The sequence below is a fragment of the Colias philodice genome, chromosome 17 (genome assembly GCF_061535455.1).
Source record: "Colias philodice isolate Cphi_HAF_F1 chromosome 17, ilColPhil1 Martin Lab GWU primary, whole genome shotgun sequence".
Lineage (NCBI taxonomy): Eukaryota > Metazoa > Arthropoda > Insecta > Lepidoptera > Pieridae > Colias > Colias philodice.
The window spans coordinates 6,412,705-6,434,864 of record NC_143102.1 but is presented as its reverse complement, the minus strand read 5'-3'; the positions used below and the strand labels follow the sequence as shown (position 1 = coordinate 6,434,864).

General features: G+C 32.4%; 2 protein-coding genes and 2 long non-coding RNA genes across 11 annotated transcripts in view; 3 read left to right on the top strand and 1 right to left on the bottom strand.

Moving 5' to 3' along the window:
- LOC149481131 (glutathione S-transferase 2-like) overlaps positions 1 to 22,160 on the bottom strand; it is a 280,674-nt gene that overhangs the window by 231,102 nt on the left and 27,412 nt on the right. The gene's annotated exons all lie outside the window — the stretch shown is intronic.
- Positions 1 to 22,160, top strand: part of Pde11 (Phosphodiesterase 11) — a 194,359-nt gene that overhangs the window by 162,141 nt on the left and 10,058 nt on the right. For all 7 annotated transcript variants that reach the window (XM_089705544.1, XM_089705542.1, XM_089705543.1 and 4 more), the window contains 3 exons: positions 1,021 to 1,269; positions 18,393 to 18,551; positions 20,218 to 20,352. In XM_089705544.1, the coding sequence (XP_089561670.1) occupies positions 1,021 to 1,269; positions 18,393 to 18,551; positions 20,218 to 20,352 (543 nt within the window). The remainder of the gene's footprint in view (positions 1 to 1,020; positions 1,270 to 18,392; positions 18,552 to 20,217; positions 20,353 to 22,160) is intronic.
- On the top strand, positions 11,120 to 12,168 carry LOC149481135 (uncharacterized). The gene is made up of 2 exons (XR_016316905.1): positions 11,120 to 11,320; positions 11,494 to 12,168. It is a non-coding gene; the product is annotated as an uncharacterized LOC149481135 (long non-coding RNA).
- Positions 13,166 to 14,005, top strand: LOC149481134 (uncharacterized). 2 transcript variants are annotated; one of them, XR_016316900.1, is made up of 3 exons: positions 13,166 to 13,248; positions 13,390 to 13,570; positions 13,912 to 14,005. It is a non-coding gene; the product is annotated as an uncharacterized LOC149481134 (long non-coding RNA). The 2 variants fall into 2 exon arrangements; XR_016316899.1 differs by having other exon boundaries at positions 13,177 to 13,570.

The window sequence follows — 22,160 nt, the reverse complement described above, 5'->3', positions numbered from 1 at the left end:
ATTTGGCTATAAGTTAAACTTATATTTTGGCTATTAAACGATTGTTACATTGATGTTTTGAATATATCGTGTTTTAATAAAATAGAATATGTGTATACGTGTGCTAAGATTTGAAAACGTGTACAAGATTTATAATAGGAACAAGAAGTTCTTACCAAATAAAAAAACATTAATGCCATATTAAGAAATCTATCGAATACAAAACACTTCAAAAATATGTAGGTTGCTATTTATTCACCAATTTGTAAACTTTGATAAAGTCATCTCAGTAATATAAGTTTCTAATCTTATACTTATTATAATATCAAAATTAAACTTTGAGCCCCGAAACTTGTCGAAAGGAAAGCTATTATATTACGAGGAAAAGTTTAAATTGCTTTGCGTAAATGATTTCAGCGGCTATTTATATAGATCTATCCACCTCTTATCTAAATAAAGACATTGATGTACCTATTAATAATGATAAATGTCTCGAATATTATACTGAATTAAATTTCGCATGACTATACATCTTTTCTTAGCCTTTCCTTTATAATATTTAATTCCGTGAAATGGATCATTTACCAACACATTTGCAAGTAACGATAGAAAACGCTTGTGTTGATATGCTGATACGGCTTCTTCTTGAGGTATGGGTTTAATAAAAATATGTCGTGAGCATTCCTAGGAAATATCTTCCTAGAAAATTTTAATGTTATTTTCACATCCAAATTTAAAGTAGGTTTAGATTTATAATGTTCAGATGTAGTTTCTGCAAATAAAATATTATGTTAAATAGAATGACTTTTTTGCATTTATTTCCATTTAGGTAGTATAATGAAGAACCTTACTACGTATGTGATCAGAACAAAAATCGCAAGAAAGTTTTATGCGTAGTTGACATGTTTTTATGGCGTCCTTCCAATACTCTGTTTAAGCCAAATAAGATTTCAGCATCTACTTTAATTACATAAAATTATACTATCGCTGCCACACATACAATGTACATACAATCGGTATTCACAAAGCATTACATTCCAGGTGATAAACAAACAAAACGACGGCCCATTCACATCAAACGACGAGAAAGTTTTCGCCTCATACCTTCAATTCTGTGGTATTGGCTTACGGAATGCGCAACTATACGAGAGATCACAACTCGAAGTGAAGAGGAATCAAGTGCTATTGGACCTGGCGAGGATGGTGTTCGAGGAGCAGAGCACGATAGAACACATGGTGTTGCGGATACTGACGCACACGCAGAGCTTGATACGGTGTCAGAGGGTGCAGGTTAGTTGTCTTGCGGATATGATAATACTGGCTCTTTTGTAGTTTCTGATGTACGTACTGAAATTAGTGTCCAACTAGGGCCCTTCCGGCCTCCTCCACTCAAGCAACAGCCCAAGCTAAGGTTCGTGATCCCTGTCAAGGGAGACGCCCTTGCGCATGTCGCTACCAGTGTGAACCTTCAGTTCACCCACGTGTTCGCGTTAAGATGTAGAAGCCCTTCTGGCTAACATCGAGAGACACCACACAAAAAAAAACTGAAATTAGTCATGTTTCGTTGGAACGAAGAAAATATAAAAAAATACTGATGATTAGGGTGACAAATCAACATCGAGCTGTGCTGCGCTGTACTGCGCTGTGCTGTGCTGTGTTTCTTAAGCTACGTTTTTTTAACAATTAAACGATGCTGCGCTGTACTGTGCTGTGCTGTGTTTCTTAAGCTACGTTTTTTAACAATCTAGCTCAGTATAAAGTAATCATCAGCTCGTGTAGTCGTTAATCTCGTCAAATTGACCCTATTTTCAAAAAAATGTAAACATTACGACATAGTTGAAAGTGAAGAAGAAGCGGATATGGATATTTTATGTGTTATTTTGTCGTTATAAGAGTCCAGTCACGGTAGCTTGTTACCTCACACCATGCGTGAAAAATACGGAGAATTTTCTAAAGAGTTGCCACTGAAGACGATTTTTTTTAAATATTTGCGAATGACTAAAAATCATTTTAATTATTACTAGCGGTCCGCCCCGGCTTCGCCCGTGGTACATATTTCGCAATAAAAGGTAGCCTATGTTCTTTCTCAGCGTCTAAAGATTGTCTGTGCCAAATTTAATCCAAATCGGTCCAGTAGATTAAGCGTGAAAACCATACATACATACATAATTACAAACCTTTCCTCTTTATAATATTATTATAGATTAACTAGCGACCCGCCCCGGCTTCGCACGGGTGCAATGCTGATACTAAATACACTACAGAAAAACTGTGAACGTTGTACAATATAAAAACATAGCGGCCCGCTCCGGCTTCGCACGGGTATAAAATATATAGCCGGGCGGCCGGCCGGTACCGCCGCAAACGCTACGTCCCGCAATTTTTAAATCTGTAATATCTTCGAAAATATTCACTTAAATCATACGGTGTAATGGGCCATATAGATCTATATGGCCCTTTACACTTATATAATGTATTCTATATAATGTATTCAAGGTAGTTAATTGGTTAAGGATTAATGCTGTGTTGGTTAAAATCGCTTCGAAAATTAGCCATTATTTGTCGTAAAAAGTAAATGACAAAAATAAGTTATTGTGGGTTATCCATAAGAGATAGACATATACTTTTCTGTAGACCTTTTCAATGTGTATAATACTTAGTACATTATTTTGATAAAACTCGTAGGGTTCAGCCTGCGTTTGCAATGTAAGCGGAATAAATGTAATTTTTTACGACATCACATTAGAAACCTTAAAAATAACAGTACTTCTCCACTATTTAATGGATGTTATTATACATATAAACCTTCCTCTTGAATCACTCTATCTATTAAAAAAAACTGCATCAAAATCCGTTGCGTAGTTTCAAAGATTTAAGCGTACAAAGGGACATAGGGACAGAGAAAGCGACTTTGTTTTATACTATGTAGTGATAAGCTCGACACAGCGCACTGCGCAGCATGGCAGAGCTCCATAAAAACATTGCACAGTTCGGCACAGCGCGGCTCAGCACGGCGGGTAGCGCGCCTCGCTCGAGACTGCTGCGTTTTTAAACAGAGCGCAGCCTCACACAGCGCAGCACAGCATGGGTTGTTTGCATCCTCATTAAAATATTAGACGAGCGAGTTGACCAAACACAGCACAGCGCAGTACAGCGCAGCATAGCTCGATGTTGATTTGTCACCCTTAATGATATACAGAGAGCACAGAAGGCTGATTTGTCCCAAAAAAAAAAACGATAATGGAAATAGAAGTAGTTATGCATATTGCGTCTACGATTATAAGTTAGTTAATATATCAACTTCTTTTGAAAATGTTGAGGCAGTTTAGACTGGTTGGTAAACAATTGTACTGTTTAATTCATAACACTTCATATTACGTAGACGCTCATACGATTGTGACGTGGGTAGGAAATAAACAGAATAAATTTGTATTTGGGTGTATGACATGTTGTATGACTACCTATGTTTGCAAATAAAGGAATTTGTTAAGTAACAGGTTCAAGTGTTATTAAAATCAAGTTAACAATGAAACAATTAAAATTATAATGAATTCCGTATTTTTCATGTCAATACATACATATTTAAATATTTCTTAACACATCAGGGACGAATTACCTTCTGCTGTATAAATCGTTTTATTTACTTTTTACTATATTATAATTCACTCACGTAGAATTAAAATAATGATTATAACCATGAGAAAGTAAGAATTAATGGCAAGGTGATTTCTTATGAAATTATGCATAATATCCTTAGGACTGTAAAAGGTTAAAGGATATTACTATCATTAGCATAAAGTATTTAATAATAATATATTGATTCTTATCTCGTTATAATCTAAGATAAATTATCGTGTGAATTGTATTATTATGGCTTCTTACATCGTAAATAATACGCTAAGAGAGGAAATTAATCACATGTGTCGTAAGACTTATTTAAACAATAATATAATATGAAAAGATCTTTCGAAACTAAAATAAGCATCAAAATAATCAATATCACGAAATTGTTGCAACCCATTACACATTTTCAAAATACGTATCGGCAGTTTAACTTCGTTACTTATTCAATAGTCGATTTAAAATTCAATCATTTTGTATGGATAACGTTATCAAAAACCTACATGTGTTCAGGCATCGATTGTTTTAGACTAACAAAAAAACAATCAAATTTCTGATAAAGCTGCCGCCCGTTGCTCACGTAAAAAATGCGAACAAAACATTTGATCACAAATAGCAAAATGAAAATGAAAACAACCCAACACCGGTGTGGATTGTTTTGAAAACAGTCGAATTTAGATTTGATACAATCCAATTTCGGGCTTAAAAGCTTATATAATCTGGTTTGTTAGTATTATCAAGTACTATTATGTATTTTGTGGCATTGGATGTATATCAACAAAGGATAGTATCAAATTCACAAGACGGTTTGACTATCTCTAAGTCTTTCTATAACTAAGTTAGTTCGTCGGAATATCGATACGTCTTCGGATTGCAGAATTTGCATTTGTATCCAAAACTGATTGCGACAACTACATCGTTGAAGTTAATTGAAATGTACTGATTTTTTACATTTACATAATGTTTACAAATTCAACAATCACGCTTACGATAGTAAGTAGTAACATTGGTTTTGTAGTAACGTTCGTTTTTTATTAATATGTATATCGTTCAAATGGAATCGAACGTTTAATGTCGATTTACATTTAATTTTAACTCTAGGTCTTACAAAGCGTTTGCCTCGATATAATCGCAATCAGATAAACACTGAAGGCAAATTATCGCCAGTTTCAAACATTACCTGAATAGTCTATAATTGTAAGGAAGGCAAATAGCAATATCTGTAAGTGCAAATCGCCCGTGGCCACGAAGATATCATTAAAGCTTAGTTTACATAAGTCACAAATAAACAAACATTAATGTAAGATATGTATAGGCTTCTTCGAGATATATAATAGGATTCCTGAATAAAGATGATACATGACATTTTCTACGAAAATATATTATACACAAGTAAATTAAGTATAAAATGAATAGCAGTTTTATTAGTTTATATATGGATAAATATAATTTTCGAGTAAATAATAATAGTTAAAAAAAAACTAAAAAACACGCTTTTTATAGAAAACCGAACTAAAAAATAGAAATTTTTTATCAAATTAGTGTATTGTCATCGGTCCTCAATAAATCTACAAAGTTTGAACGAAATCTGGCCGTTTAAAGTGGGTCAAAATCGCGCCCAAAGAAGTCGGTTACAAACATACAGGTGAAGCTAATATAAAGCGTGTAAAAAAAACTAGAATATTTACTCCGATATCTTATGAAAAGCAATAAAAAGAAACAAAAATTTAATGATTTTATAGTATACTCAATTCTATTTTCATACAAGATTTGCAAAACCAATTTGCATGCTTCAGTTAACCGCAAATATAATCAAGAAACGAAAGTATTATTTTCAGCGATATGAAATTATAAACTGGATTATAGCAGTTTTCGATATCGAATAATCACTGTACATTGTGTTTATATGCTTTGAAATATTGTTTTGTTCGGTTTAACGTGTTACTAACTAGATCAAAAGTGTAATATAAGCATAATATAAGAGCTAGCGGTACAGAAAACACGTCTTACGTAAAGTAACTTTAAGTAATACGTTTTTAATGACACTCAGGCGTGTTTGGGCACATGTAAACTAGGCTTAATTCGCAGTATCACCCCGACTATCCGTCGCCGGTAAATTCTATTTAATGGAACTTGTAATAACTAGTGTTGTAGTGACTAGGCGTCGGCCTGAGGTGGCGCCGATGTCGGTCTTATCGCGATTATCGTACAAACAACTGAATGCTAATTAATATTTGTCGGCAACTCGCAGTCGGTCCACAATGAGATGACTGTCAATATTTAAATTATGCTCTACATTGTATGTTGCGAATTTTAACTGTGTTATTTATTTTGTAGCAAGAATTTACGTTTGTGTTATTTTTCCGATACAACATTTAAAAAAGAGCCGTGTCAAGGATTTGGCAAAACTCGTCGCAGCCATAACGATAAAATAAACTACGCATAGCAGGGTTTTAATTGTGCAAACAATTCTGTTTCGTGAAGCCAAATTTTGCGTATATGATAAACTTGCAAAATATTATGACGTAATACGTTTCATCCAATACATTTATACAGAAATGCTATATAAGTACTTTCCATTACTATACTACTACTACTACTACTAGCCATTGTCTCCATTGAAAGTTACCAGAGAAGAGAAATAAAATGATTTCCTTTGTATTCTTTCACATATCTGCACCATACGATGTACGAAAAACTAATTCCTTAAGTTGCCCGCTACTATCTTTCCAGTTCTTGGCTGATACCCATTGAAGAATAACTATACAACATTGTATCGGATTATTGGAACACCGCCAATGTTTCCGAATTGAGATATACGACCGAAACGCGATGAAAATAAAGGTTTTAATATAATGAGCACTTCTTACGAATGCTTTGTTCCAAGTTGTAGGAAGGTTTTTGATACGTCGCCTTCGCGGTCTGTTTAGAGTTTATAAGTTTCACTTGACATGTTTAACTGTTTTTGAGATGTTGTAAATCATTATGGACTGAAGATTTTCTTTGCGATATACTTTTTCTTATAATTCACATTAATTACTGTATTGTAGATATTTACATTCAAAATCTTGTATTTCCTCACTACCCCCGCATGAAATATGTCTTATTTTGTATAACGTGTATCGAAATTCCTTTTTATGATTCATTTGTCCATGTGGCTGTGGTGCTTTGAAGATGCAGGCGTTATAAAATGTTTCCTTGAAAATTGTTAATGTCTAATTAACAGAATTCGAGGAAAGAATTAACTTATAAATATTGCATGATTTGATGTCGTTTAATCGTTACATAAATACATATTAATATGCGTCCCTTTTCTGTGAACGTAGCATTAGACATGACGCACCGAGGTTTACCTAGTTTTAACTGTCGTCATAAATACGCTTTACCCATAAATAATCAAATTATATAATATGGTGATACATTGTAACATTCCAAAGAATAGATTTTGCGCTTTCTTATGATTGTGAAACATAATTTAGGCGTCTCGTACAAGCTCTCTTTTTTAAATACATTTGGTGACTAGGTAAACTTATTTATTCAACACAATATATAATTTACTGAATCAAAAAATATAAGATCATAATTCATAAAAAGAGTGTTCTATACGAAGTTTTTTTTGTTATATTTACGAATATGAAACATTTGGATGAAATTAAAGAATCGTTTTCGTGACACTGGATAGCAGGTTAATATAACACAATAATGTGATCTTTTTAATTCGCATTATTTAGGTCGTCACCCTTTGAAATCGAAAGAAAGCGCCGAAATTATATGGGTATGACGTTTGGAGACATATGGAATCCATCAAGTCCACTCTTAAATTACTAGCATATATTGAGGTGAACATCCAGCGTCATAACTTCTGACGAATAACGCACTTTTTGAATGTACGAATCAAAACAAAAGAAATGTATAATCATTTATTGTTGTATAGTTTGTATTCTCTTGAACCTAAGTCGGCCTCGGGTTTTAATATTAATTTTAACTCAATACCTGTCGCAGAGAGAAAAGGGGTCTCTAAGGAAAGACGGACGACAAAGTAATCTCATAAGGCTTCACTTTTCATTATAAATCTTGCAAAATGTCAACGGTAAAAGGCATAGAAATCCGGCCTTACGATTTTCATAAGAAAGGCAAATTGGAATTTTGAATAAAACACGTGATTACATTATGAAAATTGAGCTCAACTTTTGTTAATATGTTGAGCAAACCCAACTTGGTACTGATTGGATTATAGAAATTGTGATATCGACGTCATAGCATTTTTCTTATTCATATCTACAGTTAGAATGATTTTAAATTTGCACGCGCGTTCGTCGCTTCCAGTTAGAGCTTGGTCTGTCTATGAATTTTCTTTCAATTTTATAAAATTCAATTAATCTTTTAGTTGCTTTATCGTATTAATATAAAAGTCTGTATTAATCTTAACGACAATACTCTAAATAAATACGCTGTAGAAAAAACATCACGATATTCTGTGTTTATGGAATTAAAAATTGTACCATTTTAAATATTTTATAGAGCTAAGATGCTAACGAGCATTATTAATTGATTTTGAAATATTGTATGTGCGCTTGCATATTTTAATTTATCATTAACCCCAAAGGCACTTTAACGTCCCTTGTAAACATCTAAACAAACAAATAAAGGAAACACTCCTACATTACGCTCAACTCTTCTATTCATTAATATATGCGTCATATTTGATACAATCAATAAGCATATCACATTAAAATGGAGGTATTTGCGTAACACAGACGTCATTGTGCTAAAAAGTAATGTATTGCGACTGAAATGATCTCTTTCCTGTGTTATGTAAATAAGATCGGCAGATGATTGGGTATCGGCGGTGAACGTTCGAGACAATAAGGGTCGGCGCAAACGGGCCACCGACCACAGCCACCGGTGGCCAGCGACAGCCACAGATCACAATTTTTCATATATTTTGTATAGACGCACCGTACACGTGTAGCCGGTGGCGACCACTCGCTACAGAAGTGTCCGTGACAAAATATAGTAATAAATACAGCAGTAGCTTCGGCCGCGTTTTCAAAGAAAACCCAAAAGTTCCCGTTCCTGTGGGATATCCGAGATAAAACCTATCCTTTGTGTTAATTCAAGTTACCCTCTATGTGTGTGCCAAATTTCATTGTAATCGGTTTTGTAATATTTGCGTGAAAGAGTAACAAACATCCATCCATTCATCCTGAAAAAAATTCGCATTTATTATATTAAGTAGGATGTGTCGAGTGGCTTACGCTGGCCACTAGTGGCTGTGGTCGGTACTCGGTGGCCCGTTTGTGCCGACCCTAACGCAATTCGATACCGGGTATCGGATATCTCGGTCAATCGGTTTATGGATTGCGTTATGTAATACTTTAAACGCTATGATAGACAATAGATCTGTTTTGCACGTAAATGTGATTAACTATGTTGTATGTCTGAAAAGAAAATGCAATGAATATTTCTATACGTAAAGCGTGCTACAGTAAATTATATCATCAATAATTCTAAATGAAATAGTATGAGAAACATGTAATTTAATATTTTTAGAAAGTATTGTTTTATGATTAATGAATGCATTGTAAAATATTTGAAATGTAATTTATTGCAATAAAATATGTCATGAAATTATACTAATGCGAGTGTACTAACCTACCTCAATCCGATCTTAAATGTGTTAGCTTTACAACATCAATGTGTATATTGACATATTGTGTTTAGAAACCCAACAGAAGGTAATGAACAACAATTGTATACAGAACGTATTAAAATATTAGGGACTGTGGCTCACCTCTGGGGGGTAACCGGCATCTCTTATAGCAAGCTTATTATAACATTACTATGTCTTTTCGTACCGTGACACCCTTAACGCAAGCTTGTTGCAGCGTTAAACTGATTTTGTTTTTCTAGCAATTTTGATGACGTCACTCGTAATAGTTCACTCAATTATTGGGACCGGTGCGAACTGCGATCTATTTGACAATTTGACAGTTATCAGCATAGAGTAACTTATATAGGATGGGTAGTTATCAGATAATAATAGAACTTTACATCGGCTTGTTCGAAGAAAAGGCTTCAAACCTTTTGATTTAAGAAGAATCTTGTACCTAAATAGTAAACAAGTGCGAAATCATCACGAGTCCCTATGAGATATGGGGGCATCATATGAACAATTTGAAAATACAATATAACCTACAGATTTATCTGTGTAAGTACCATATAATGTAAGTACCATACCCAATGCAAATCTATTTAAAAATACGTCTGTATAAGTACACATTCTCCACTTGTTATTTCTCTGTATAATAAAATGCAACTCTACTTATTCCCTAAACATAAATTTTATCTAATACTTAATGTAAATCTATAAAAGATTGTTTATTATTTCTTCATGATTCAATATATTTTATCATGTTATTATTTACCTATATAGAATATAAGACTATAAAAGTAAATCTACACTCAAATACACTACCCATATTATACTTATGTAATCTGTTGTTAAGGATCTCATTTAATTTTGAGAAATAAAACCATTATTTATTTCCAGATTCTACAATCAATTCCGAGCACTAGGACCACATGGAAGCATTGATAGTATTCAAGAAGCCATAGTGCCAGCGCAACATGAATATATTTTTTCAATAGGAAGCAATATCATACTTTAAATGTTTAAGTGCAATAAAAAACATTTATAAATCCAAAATCTTTATTTAGTCCTTTTTATTTATTTATTGACAAATCTTTTGCTCCTTTACTTCTCTTGATATCATTTATATAAAAAAAAGTGATAAAACATGGAAGTATTCGAAATTAGATTCAATTCTATTTAGCTTAAATATTTATTAAAAACAATTAGGTAGATATATATAACTCAAATCCAAATTTGTAAGTAAATAGCATATTAAAAACGCCCTTGATTAAAAAAAATTAAGTTTTATTTATAGTACCAGCCTTTAAAACTTAAAATTCAATAAACAAAAACTTTACATTTACATCACAATGAATAATTCCTACACTAATAGATTAATGGTATTTATATTTTTATTTTAAATTTAAATCAATTATTGTATTTGCATAATAAAGAGTAGATAAATAATTTAAAAACTTGCAGTACTTATGTATACTTTTAATTTCATTTTTATTAAACTTAAAATGAAAACAATGTAGGTACTATATTAAGGTACAATTAAATTTTTACATTTTCAGATGTATGATACAAATATTAATATTTTAAGTGTAGACTGTAGACATGGTAGCGCCTCCCCCAACTTGAAGTTCTTCTACCACATGATCATCTCCCAAGCCGGTACTTCCTTGTTCAATGTTTGGGCAAGCCGGCAATCAACACAACTGTGAAAGATAAATTGGACTTAAACTGATTCTTTGTTGCTTTAAAATTTAATAAGTACATTTAATATGTTTACTTTTATTATTAAAGGGCTTGTCATGGTGTATGTAAACGTCTAAAAAGAAGTTTTTTAAACAATGTCGGTATGGTTTGTTAACCCGCCATTGGTGACCTCATATGTCTGTGAGACCGGGCAGTTAAAGAAACCCAAATATTTTTGTCACCGTTTATCGAATTGCACTGTGGTTTCGAGTAGCTGCCTAATTTCGCGCCCCCTACCCTACCCCTACCCCACGACAGCGACGCGGGCGCACGTTACTGAGTTTTGGCCCCAACCCGGTGCGTGAGACCGGCGTCACCAACTAAGTAAGTAAAATGGTTATTGTGTATTTTTTTTATTTTACTCATTTTGATAAAGCTGTTGTTGTAATTTATAGTTTAATCATATAATTCTATTATTAGTAAGCGTTTTGCTAGATTTGATCGATATTTTACAAGAAATTCCGTGTTTTTTGTTCAAGTGGTGAACACTGTTTCAGCATGTCTTACGAAAGTAATCAGTGTCGTCTCGAGGCTCTTTTGCAAGAAGCAGTATCTGATGAGGACAGATTACAAACGTCATCGGAAAGTGAATCTGGAAGTGACTTCGAACCAGATAATTTCGAACCAGATCGCACGTAGTACCAATAACTTGCTCTAGTTGTTTGGCTGTTGAAGATGAGTGATTTTAGTATTGTATATTTTTTTTTTGGTCGAAGTATTACCATTTATGTTACTTCATTTTATGTTTTCAGTGTCATAAGACTGACTAAGCCTAATTTTACTGTTAAATAATTAAGATTGATGCTTTATTTTTGAGTTTTAAAAAAACTTTGTTAAAATACTTGACAATTTTAGTTATTTCAAAGATGTTGTCTTATGCTAATAAAAGAGATTTGATTTATTAAATACCTATGTTTTATTGACAATAAAAGATCAAATTTTATATCTATCCCAATGAAAAGTAGCATGAACCGTAAATTACAGATAAACTCGTAGTCAAAAACCCCGGTGCGTGAGACCGGGGTCACCAACGCTGTAAGTCAAATTCACGTCACCAATGGCGGGTTAAATACCTTATTTGTTAATAATTTTTCAAGTATTTCAACGTTTTAGTTGTTAATCTTGCAATTCTTAATATTGTATTAAAAAAAACTTAAATGTGTAGGTACAATGCCTTAGAAAACTTTTAATATAAGTAGCTTCTAACCAAACATAGATAGGTTTGCTTATAAATTAATATAAATATTTACTTTTGACCAGCTGCTCTAGTTTTTGTGAACTCCCAAATCATTTGCACTTATACTTTCAGAGAATTCTATCAACTTCGTCTCAGCATAACTTTTAACTCGTTGGGAGTTATTTATGTACCTTTGTCTTTGTAACTTCAGGGTCAAGGAGCTTCGCGCACTCTGCACAATGTTCTGCTGCAAGTTAAATAAAAATTACTTCAATTAACAATAATCAAAACAGACGAAATCATGCAAAAACCAATACTTTATTCGTAAAAATATATCTGTGTTATCATAAATCGTCCAATGTTTTAGATATATTTATTACTCGTATATATTATCTTACCTTGCTATTTCAATTGCTCTTTCATGCCTCTTTCATGCATTCTTTAATGCATATTACTTATCTTTCGCAATTTTTCAATTTGATTTATCCAAATTTTAGATAATAAATACGAGGACAGTGATTATGACATTTGGATTTTTGACATTTAATTTTCAATCACCGCCATTTTTATAATAACAACCTTGTTTTGTTGAGTTCACAAAATAATCTTACTTTATTTTGGTACCGGGAGCCTTTTCAACATGATTACTATACGATTGCCTACAATGTCCAAAGAGCGAATGAATTCCGAAGTTTTGTCTATTTTTTTAAGATTAATGGCTTGGCTACGAGGCTTTTAGGCCAAGTCGTAATGATTTGTATCGAACATTAAACGTCAAAAATCAAAATGTCATGTCACTGTCCTCTTAATTCATATCTTATATATAAAAATGAATCGCAAAATGTGTTGGTAAGCGCATAACTCGAGAACGGCTGAACCGATTTCGATAATTCTTTTTTTATTATATTCCTTGAAGTACGAGGATGGTTTTTATGTAGAGAAAACGTAAATATGTACCACGGGCGAAGCCGGGGCGGACCGCTAGTTAATATCTAAAATTTCAGATAAACTTAAACTGTGAATCTCATCTCTGGATAAATGAGAAAGTGCGAAAAAGCAATATTGAAATAGCAAGGTAAGATAAAGTACGAGTAAGGACGATTTATGATAACAGACTACAGAGATATATTTTTACGAATAAAGTTTTGGTTTTTACATGATTTCGTCTGTTTTGATTATTGTTACTTAATTGAAGTAATTTTTATTTAACTTACAGCAGAACATTGTGCAGAGTGCGCGAAGCTCCCTGACCCCGAAATTACACAGACAAAGATAGGTACATGAATAACTCCCAACGAGGTAAAAGTTATGATGAGACGAAGTTGATGGAATTCTCTGCTGAAAGTTTAAGTGCAAATGATTTGGGAGTTCACAAAAACTAGAGCAGCTGGTCAAAAGTAAATATTTATATTAATTTATAAGCAAACCTATCTACGTTTGGTTAGAAGCTACTTATATTAACAGTTTTGTAAGGAATTACACACCTACACATTTAACTTTTTTTTTAATACGATATTAAGAATTGCAAGATAAACAACTAAAATGTTAAAATACTTGAAAAATGATTAACAAATAAAGTATTTATTATTTAACAAACTATACCGACATTGTTTAAAAAAACATCTTAAATTACATACACCATGACAAGCCCTTTAATAATAAAAGTAAACATATTAAATGTACTTATTAAATTTTAAAGCAACAAAGAATCAGTTTAAATCCAATTTATCTTTCACAGTTGTGTTGATTGCCGGCTTGCCCAAACATTGAACAAGGAAGTACCGGCTTGGGAGATGATCATGTGGTAGTGAGAACTTCAAGTTGGGGGAGGCGCCACCATGTCTACACTTAAAATATTCAAAGAAAATGTAAAAATTTACTTGTACCTTAATATAGTACCTACATTGTTTTCATTTTAAGTTTAATAAAAATGAAATTAAAAGTATACATAAGTACTGCAAGTTTTTGAATTTTATCTACTCTATATTATGCAAATACAATAATTGATTTAAATTTAAAATAAAAATATAAATACCATTAAACTATTAGTGCAGCAATTATTCATTGTGATGTAAATATAAAGTTTTTGTTTATTGCATTTTAAGTTTTAAAGGCTGGTATTATAAATAAGACTTTATTTTTTTAAACAAGGGTCTTTTTAATATGCTATTTACTTACAAATTTGGATTTGAGTAATATACCTAATTGTTTTTAATTAATATTTAATCAAAATAGAATTGAATCTATTTTCAAATAATTCCATGTTTTATTACATTTTTATATATATATAAATGTTATCAAGAGAAGTAAAGGAGCAAATGTTTTGTCAATGAATAAATAAAAAGGACTAAATAAAGATTTTGGATTTATAAAATATGTTTTTAATTGCACTAATACATTTAAAGCATGATATTGCTTCCTATAGAAAAAAATATATTCATGTTGCACTGGCACTTTATAGTTTCTTGAATACTATCAATGCTTCCATGTGGTAACGCTGGGTAATCTTATCCCTAGTGCTCGGAATTGATTGTAGAACCTGGAAATAAATAATGGTATTACTTCTCAAAATTAAATGAGATCCCTAACATAAGTATAATATGGGTAGTGCATTTGAGTGTAGATTTACTTTTAAGTGTTTTATTATATAAATAATATAACATGATAAAATATATTGAATCAAGAAGAAATAATAAACAATCTTTTATAGATTTACATTAAGTACCTAGGTATTAGATAAAATTTATGCTTAGAGAATAAGTAGGGTTGCATTTTATTATATAGAGAAATAACAAGTGGAGAATGTGTACATAAACAAACGTATTTTTAAATATACTCTTAAGATTTGCATTGGGTATGGTACTTACATTACTTTTATCTTACACAGATAAATCTGTAGGTTATAATTGTATTTTAAGATTGTTCATATGCTGCCCCCATATCTCATAGAGACTCGTGATGATTGCGCACTTCGCAATAATAAATTATTTACACGATTCTTCTTAAATCAAAAGGTTTGAAGCCTTTTCTTGGAACAACCCGATGTAGTTATGTTAATTTTGCATTTTTAATATAATAAATGTATTATCTTCTTTAAAAGCTTCATTTATTAAATAGATTTCCAACTACATACGTTTCACTTAAATTTGATGTGTATTCTTTTAATAATATTCAAAATAATGTTATAAAAGTTCCATATTTACAACTTCACTAAAATTGCTTAAAACTGTCATTATTGACATTATAACAAGAATGCTAAATGTCAAAGAGAGCGTGCCGGTTCCAATTTTTCGATTGACGTCTCGAAACCGCTCGAAACAGTCTTGTTGCAATTGGTTTTCATATGTTTTAGAAGGTCCCGGTGCCAAAAAAGTAAGATTATTTTGTGAACGCAACAAAACGTACCCATAATAAGACTGTTATTCTAAAGGTGCCGGTTACCCCCCTGAACTTGTATGGAAAGGTGAATAGCAAATTCGAACCGTCATATTTAAATTAATTCGGCCGTGTTTTGTGAATATTACGGTAACTCCAAAATGAAATGTTACTCGTATTTAAAGCCGGAAAGCAGTCCCGCGGGAAATTGTATGGCTTAGCGTGGAAAGCGCGTACTGTTAATTTTATGCTTTATACGCGGCCTCTCTTCCTGAATTTATAATGTTCACACCCATTTATTTTTATTTCCTTTTCTTCGCGTTATAATACCATGTTTACTTGCAAATAAACGATTTATTTATTTCGGTTCTGTTTTTAAAGAAAAAGTTCATGGAAATCTGATCCTCGTTCTTTTATGGTGTTAGCGGAACTGTGATTGAAATTCTTCGTATTGTAGTACTTTATTACCTTTATTCAACCTCACACTTGATTCATTGTCGTATCAATAACTCATATTATTTACGGATATACAAATAGCAAATTAGATAGATTTTTATTCGGTAGATTTTCACAACTCAATCCTAACTAGAAAGCATCCCTTGCCACCTGCAATCGCTCCGCAATCGTCCCAGTTGCTGCTTAACAATTTATTTTTAAATCCTTGAAAGGCTCACTACATTATGCATTTTCGTTTACGCTGAAGTAGTTTATTCAATTGTCACTTGAAAGCCTTCGAAACTGTCTTTGTAAGCAGTTTAGAAATGTAGGTTACAGCTCACAAAGTGTAGTGACAATTGCATGTGACACAACTATCCTATAAATACAATATCGTTATTTGTTACTAGCATTCTATTTTAGAAATTTTACGTTCTATTATGTATTGCAGCTATTTATATCGCCTTCTGTGCTATTCCCCGTTTAGTGCATTCCTAATTTATGACTCGCACATAGAGCGAACATTGTAAAAGTTATATTATTGTGTGAAAATAAATAAATTACACCTCTCCGTACTCGAGGTGAAGTCTTAGGTGAAGTCAATATTTATTAGCCCCTAGTGAATACAATGTGCTTACGCTGCCTCATATATTTTTTCCTTGCCGGTAATTAAGAGGCTTTATTATACCACGCCTTTGAGGTCTAATAGACTGTAATGAATATAATTTTCTCTGTTATTTATCAGGTCTATATTTTTCTACTTTCAACATGATATTCTTGAGAACAATAATATAAATGTTATTAACCATGGCATATGACGTAAATCCGTTCAAGAAGGTAAACATTATTCTCAAGAAAGATTTATTGGACCTCATCCAAGAAAAATTTAATTGCGTAACAACAATGTAGTAGGATGAAAAAATCCCTTTAATGGAGAATCTATTATTGTTGCCATGGTCCGGCGACTAGGCGAATTCGGTGACGTCATTATTTATGTTCTAGGAAGATATTGCTATTTTTATTACGTTGAAACAGTAAAATTCTTAGAAACTAACTAGCTATGAGAAAACTTCATGTAAAAACAATATTTTTGAAAATGCTATTCTTTGAAAACTACGTGTATCCAAAGAATAGCGGCAAATGAAACGAACAAGATATCTAGTAATTTACTTGGTTCTACGATCGCTTTAATCTATTTTAACTTCTTGAGTAAATTTAATTAGGATTTTTTATTAGATTCCCTTTATGCGAACGTCCTGAAATCCAATTCCAATAAAAAAAATACAGCCACCCCGCGTTAAAACCAAACGTGAAACACCGAGGGATTTTGCATAGTAATTTAATTGAATTTCAGAATCGGCAGTTAAAATAAAACTTAATTTACACCAATTACCATTAAAATGGAATAAAAGTTCGTAATTCATAACAGGGCAATTTCAATTGTGAGTTTCGTGAACAAAATGGCGACTACCCGCAATGCTATACACAATTCATTTTACGTTTATGAGCGAACATGATCAATTCGTTCGTTCGACAATATAGTACAGGGAAATATATTTACCTCGAGACCCCAATTAATGTTGTTTGCAGAGTGAAATCAAATTTTAATACAGCCTTTGTTTACAGTTAAACAGATAATGCCCATTAAAATTCATAAGCCGCTTTTCAAGATAATAACGTTATTGTTTATTGGATAGTTGGTAATGCCTTGTTGTAATTTTCACAATTAGTTGTGCCGTTACGGTATCAGTAATTTTAAAGTAACTTTAAAGTTCTTTAGTTATATGATTGCACTCAGAATTAATTAATTTTCTGTTCTATTATTGTTTGACTATTTCTTCGGTGCATCTTAGCTCCTTGAGGGCTGTTTATTTTCTGCTCTGTCTGTTTTAATAAAGTAAATAGAGAGGGACTTACACGTTCAAAACTTAATTAGACGATTTTAAAGCTAGAAGTTCTCTTGAACAGAGCAGTTATAAATAAACTGTGTAAATGATTTTGCAGGCAAATAAAAAGGCCAAGACCAAAATAAATTGCGATGAATTAATAAAAAAATGTTTGTGAATGAAACACATTCATAGTAATTACTTTAAATGAAAAGTATTAGCATTTACTCGAATGGTAGCGCGTTTATCTTTGACTACTATATTTACATGTAAATGCAGTTGCTTCAGATCAAATATTTACATAGCTCCATGGCTCATTTGCATCTTAATTTTGATAACCTTGCAGCAATATTTGTATAGCAAATTACTGCCAATTAAAATGTATCTATCAATCGTATCTAAAGCGAGTTATCTATTTAAATTTAATTATCATTCTGTAACACCTATTTTAATGTTCTTTGTATTGATAAGCAGAAATGTCAAGTATCGTCAGATTTTTTTAATTTGCTCAATTATATTCCAGGTGCTGCTAGTGCACGAGGCGTCGAAAGGCAGTTTCTCTCGAGTGTTCGACTTGGAGGCGGGTGATGACGCAGAGCCTGGTACACCAAGAACGTCACCGTATGAGAGCAGGTTCCCCATCAACATTGGTATCACGGGATATGTCGCTACTACTGGCGAGGTAAGAGTATATGCTGAATATGAATATAATGTAAACCATTATCACAAAGAAGAAAAAAAATTTTATTGTATCTAGCTAGGTACCTAGTCTATTTTAAAAGCTACATTTTATTAAGTTACATGGGCAATTTTTTATTGAGTCAATCCAGGGTAAGAAATGAGAGGGCAAACGGCTAATTTGACCATGCACTGTACCCAATGCACAATGAAAGCCAAAATCGTTCATTTGTCAAGCTGTTAACTCTTTTGTGGTAATTTTGCAAATACAGAACTATATATATTATATTATATAGTCATAAAATAACGCAAAATGTCTACGTATTTTGTTTTGCGCCAATTTGACATTCGGGATAACGATGGATATGTTTGCACAAAATTCACGCGTCCCTTTTGTGTTTATTTAGGAAATATTTAGCTAATGGTGTAGTTTTATGCAAAATTACCTATTTCATAGGTATTAATTATATTCATATTGTGAGGGTGATGATAAGGCAGTTCCTATAACGAGTATTGTAGAATTACATGACCTTTCCTCTGCAGTTTGTAGCGTTTTCAATCAATAGTCTGTCGGTTGTAGTGAGATTTTGAAGGAAGAGCATTAGCAGCTTTTGGGCTATCCAAAAGTAAAATATCCATTTTTAACTCGGAACTCCAAAAAGTTAGTACATATAAGTAATTCTTACATTATGTGTTCATCCTAAACAAATAAAGAATTCCTTAATTCCATGAATATATTTTATAAAAAATCAATCCTACTGGTATTAACGTTACGTAGCGCGATTTTATAAATGAAGCTTGAAAAAGATGAAGCAATATGCTAAGAGGCAGCTTAAAGGCTAATCGCCGACAATCCCCCAGTATCCAACGGTATAGATAAAGCTTACACAGAAATCGGCGTTCAATAAATGCTGCTTAAATTCAGTAACCTTGATATCAAACGGGATTACTGTAATTACCTAATACCTACGTAATTACCTAATACCTTACCTGGGTATTCGTGTAATCCTGTGATGATATGTGTGATAAATCATAACGAATTGATAGTTAAATTCTAGCTGTAGGAAATATGTTGCTTCTATTTTTGCTTCGAAACCGAGATTCCTTAGCGTAAATAATATTAAGTTATTCCCTGTTATATTTAGTTTCCTATTTATAGAGTTCCAGAAACTCATTCATCAAACTAGCGGACTACCTTATATTATATTTCTTTGCTAAAGTAACAAATTTACATCTCTTTATCTAATATTTATAGACAATTATTATGCATTTCTAGTAAAATTAAGATATCAATGTTTTATAACATTAATATAACAAACCGTGACCCGCGGTTGTACACGCATTTGTCAGCTCCCAAGGGTTTCAGCCTGCCTCCATTTCTGGCTATCTAACACTGAAAGATCAAGTCGCATCCCTTGTTTCTGTTATTAGCGCCCAAACAAACGCTTCAGCTTTATATATAAATCTCGTGTAACAATGTTTGTCCTCAATGGACTCCTAAACCACTTAACCGATTATAATAAAATTCGCACACCATGTGCAGTTCGATCCAACTTGAGAGATAGGATAGTTTTTATGAAAAAAAAACGTAAACATGTAGGTACCACGGGCGAAGCCGGGGCGAACCGCTAGTATTAGTATAGGTTAAATAATTAATCAATCTTTCACAGACAGTAAACATACCGGACGCGTACACGGACGCTCGTTTCGACCCCTCAGTGGACGAGGGCGCGGGCTTCAAGCACAACACGATCCTGTGTATGGCGATCAAAAACTCGGAGGGACGGATCATTGGTGTCATACAGGTAATTGTTTTGGGGATTAAAATGGGGTTTATGCTTATAAACTCTCGTGTTGAGGACTGCTTTAATTATCTGTGAGGATGTTGTGAACTTTTGACAGATCTGTGGATCGCTATCAGCCTTATTATAAAATTATAACATGCCTTAATTTAAATTGTTCTGTCGCTCTGATAACATAAGTTTTTCCTACGTTTAATAATACGTTTTTTTTACTTCTAATTTAGAAAGAAAGAAGTTAAAGTTCTTATAATAATATTGGAACACTTTTAAATCGAATTTAATTGTAGTTTCTTGAGAAACATTTTTCAAGTTATTTACGTTCGTGAATAATAATCACAGCTTTATGAGACATGAACAGAACTTATATTTTTGAACTAGGAATTCGAGAATTAATTATTTATATTCTATTCTATTTCTTAGAATTTAGTTTATTTTAGTATACACATTGTATAGAGGATACTTTTATATAACTAGTACCGTCGAGTATAATTTAAATCTCGTTAGGAATTGTTTTGTTGGAGAAATTGCGTAGAAAGCTTAGCAATAAATCACAAAGAGCCCGTTCTCCGTTCGGTATTAATTACCGAAATGAAGTACAGATTCGCTAACAAACATTTGTAATCAAAACACTAATTGAATTCTTGCAGTGTTTTGATATTTTGGTATCGAATAATTTATTTTTGAGAGACTAGGAAACGATATTTTATTTGTAACTGATGATGTATCAAACAAGAAACATTTTCTACATCGAGAAATTTTGTGATACTTATCTACCTCAAAAGATAACATCAATAAAAAGGATTTCATCGAAATTGAACCTTTCCTTTAATAATTTATTTGGTTACAAACATGTTTTGGATATGATGCAAACACTAAATACTTGAATAGACACAATATTGACGTTTGTACGTATTTTCGTCATTGTAAGGTGGATAAAGAATAGTTACCGCGTTTGGAGCTGTAATTACTGATAACTGAAAAGGCACTTATAGAAAAAAGCGTTGATTAAAAACTCAAATTCTTGTTAGATAATGTTGGGCAATTATATCGATTGTACTTAAATGCTTGTATAGTGTGTGTTTTCCTTGTATATTTTTCTATTCATTGCGCATTACGACTATATAACCGTAACCAAGCGCTGAAAGTTCGCAAAAAATGTATGTAAAAAATTATGACACTATCAACATCTAGAACGCACTTAAACACTAACAATTTTAATGAAAAATTCAAACGATTGTTGAGCAAATGTGGGTAACGTTGCGCATTGCGGTCGTATGCGACAAAACAAGGATACAGCGTGCTGGCTTCGGTGGCTTACGCGTTACAAATCTAAACCGGTTCTAATTAACCCATTTAAGTGATATAGCGCCTTATTTTCTCGTGGAAATGTTTAATGCGGAAATTTTTTAAATAAATTCCGTTGTTATTTGTAGGTATACGTAGGCATTGTAGGTGGAGGAAAAAATTATCCTGAATTCGTTCTTATCTTGAAGATAAAAGCCGGCTTCTTGAGAGACAGTTATTGATATAAACATAATATAAGAATTCTGGTTTTGGTCGAAAACGTAAAATCTGCTGTAATTAAAGTAGCATTCTAAAACACCAAATTTACAAAATAAAGAGTTTCCGATTCTAACAATATATAGCTTCACGCAATTACTTAACGAACAATCATTCTAATCGAAGGTTTAAAAGGTACGTTTATGAATATGTAATTAGAAAAGGTTCTTCGGCAACTTTGTTTCGCGTAGGAAAATAAGATTCTTTCACCAATTGCGCTTGTAACTTGTTAATCTTAACTAAAAGGTTAT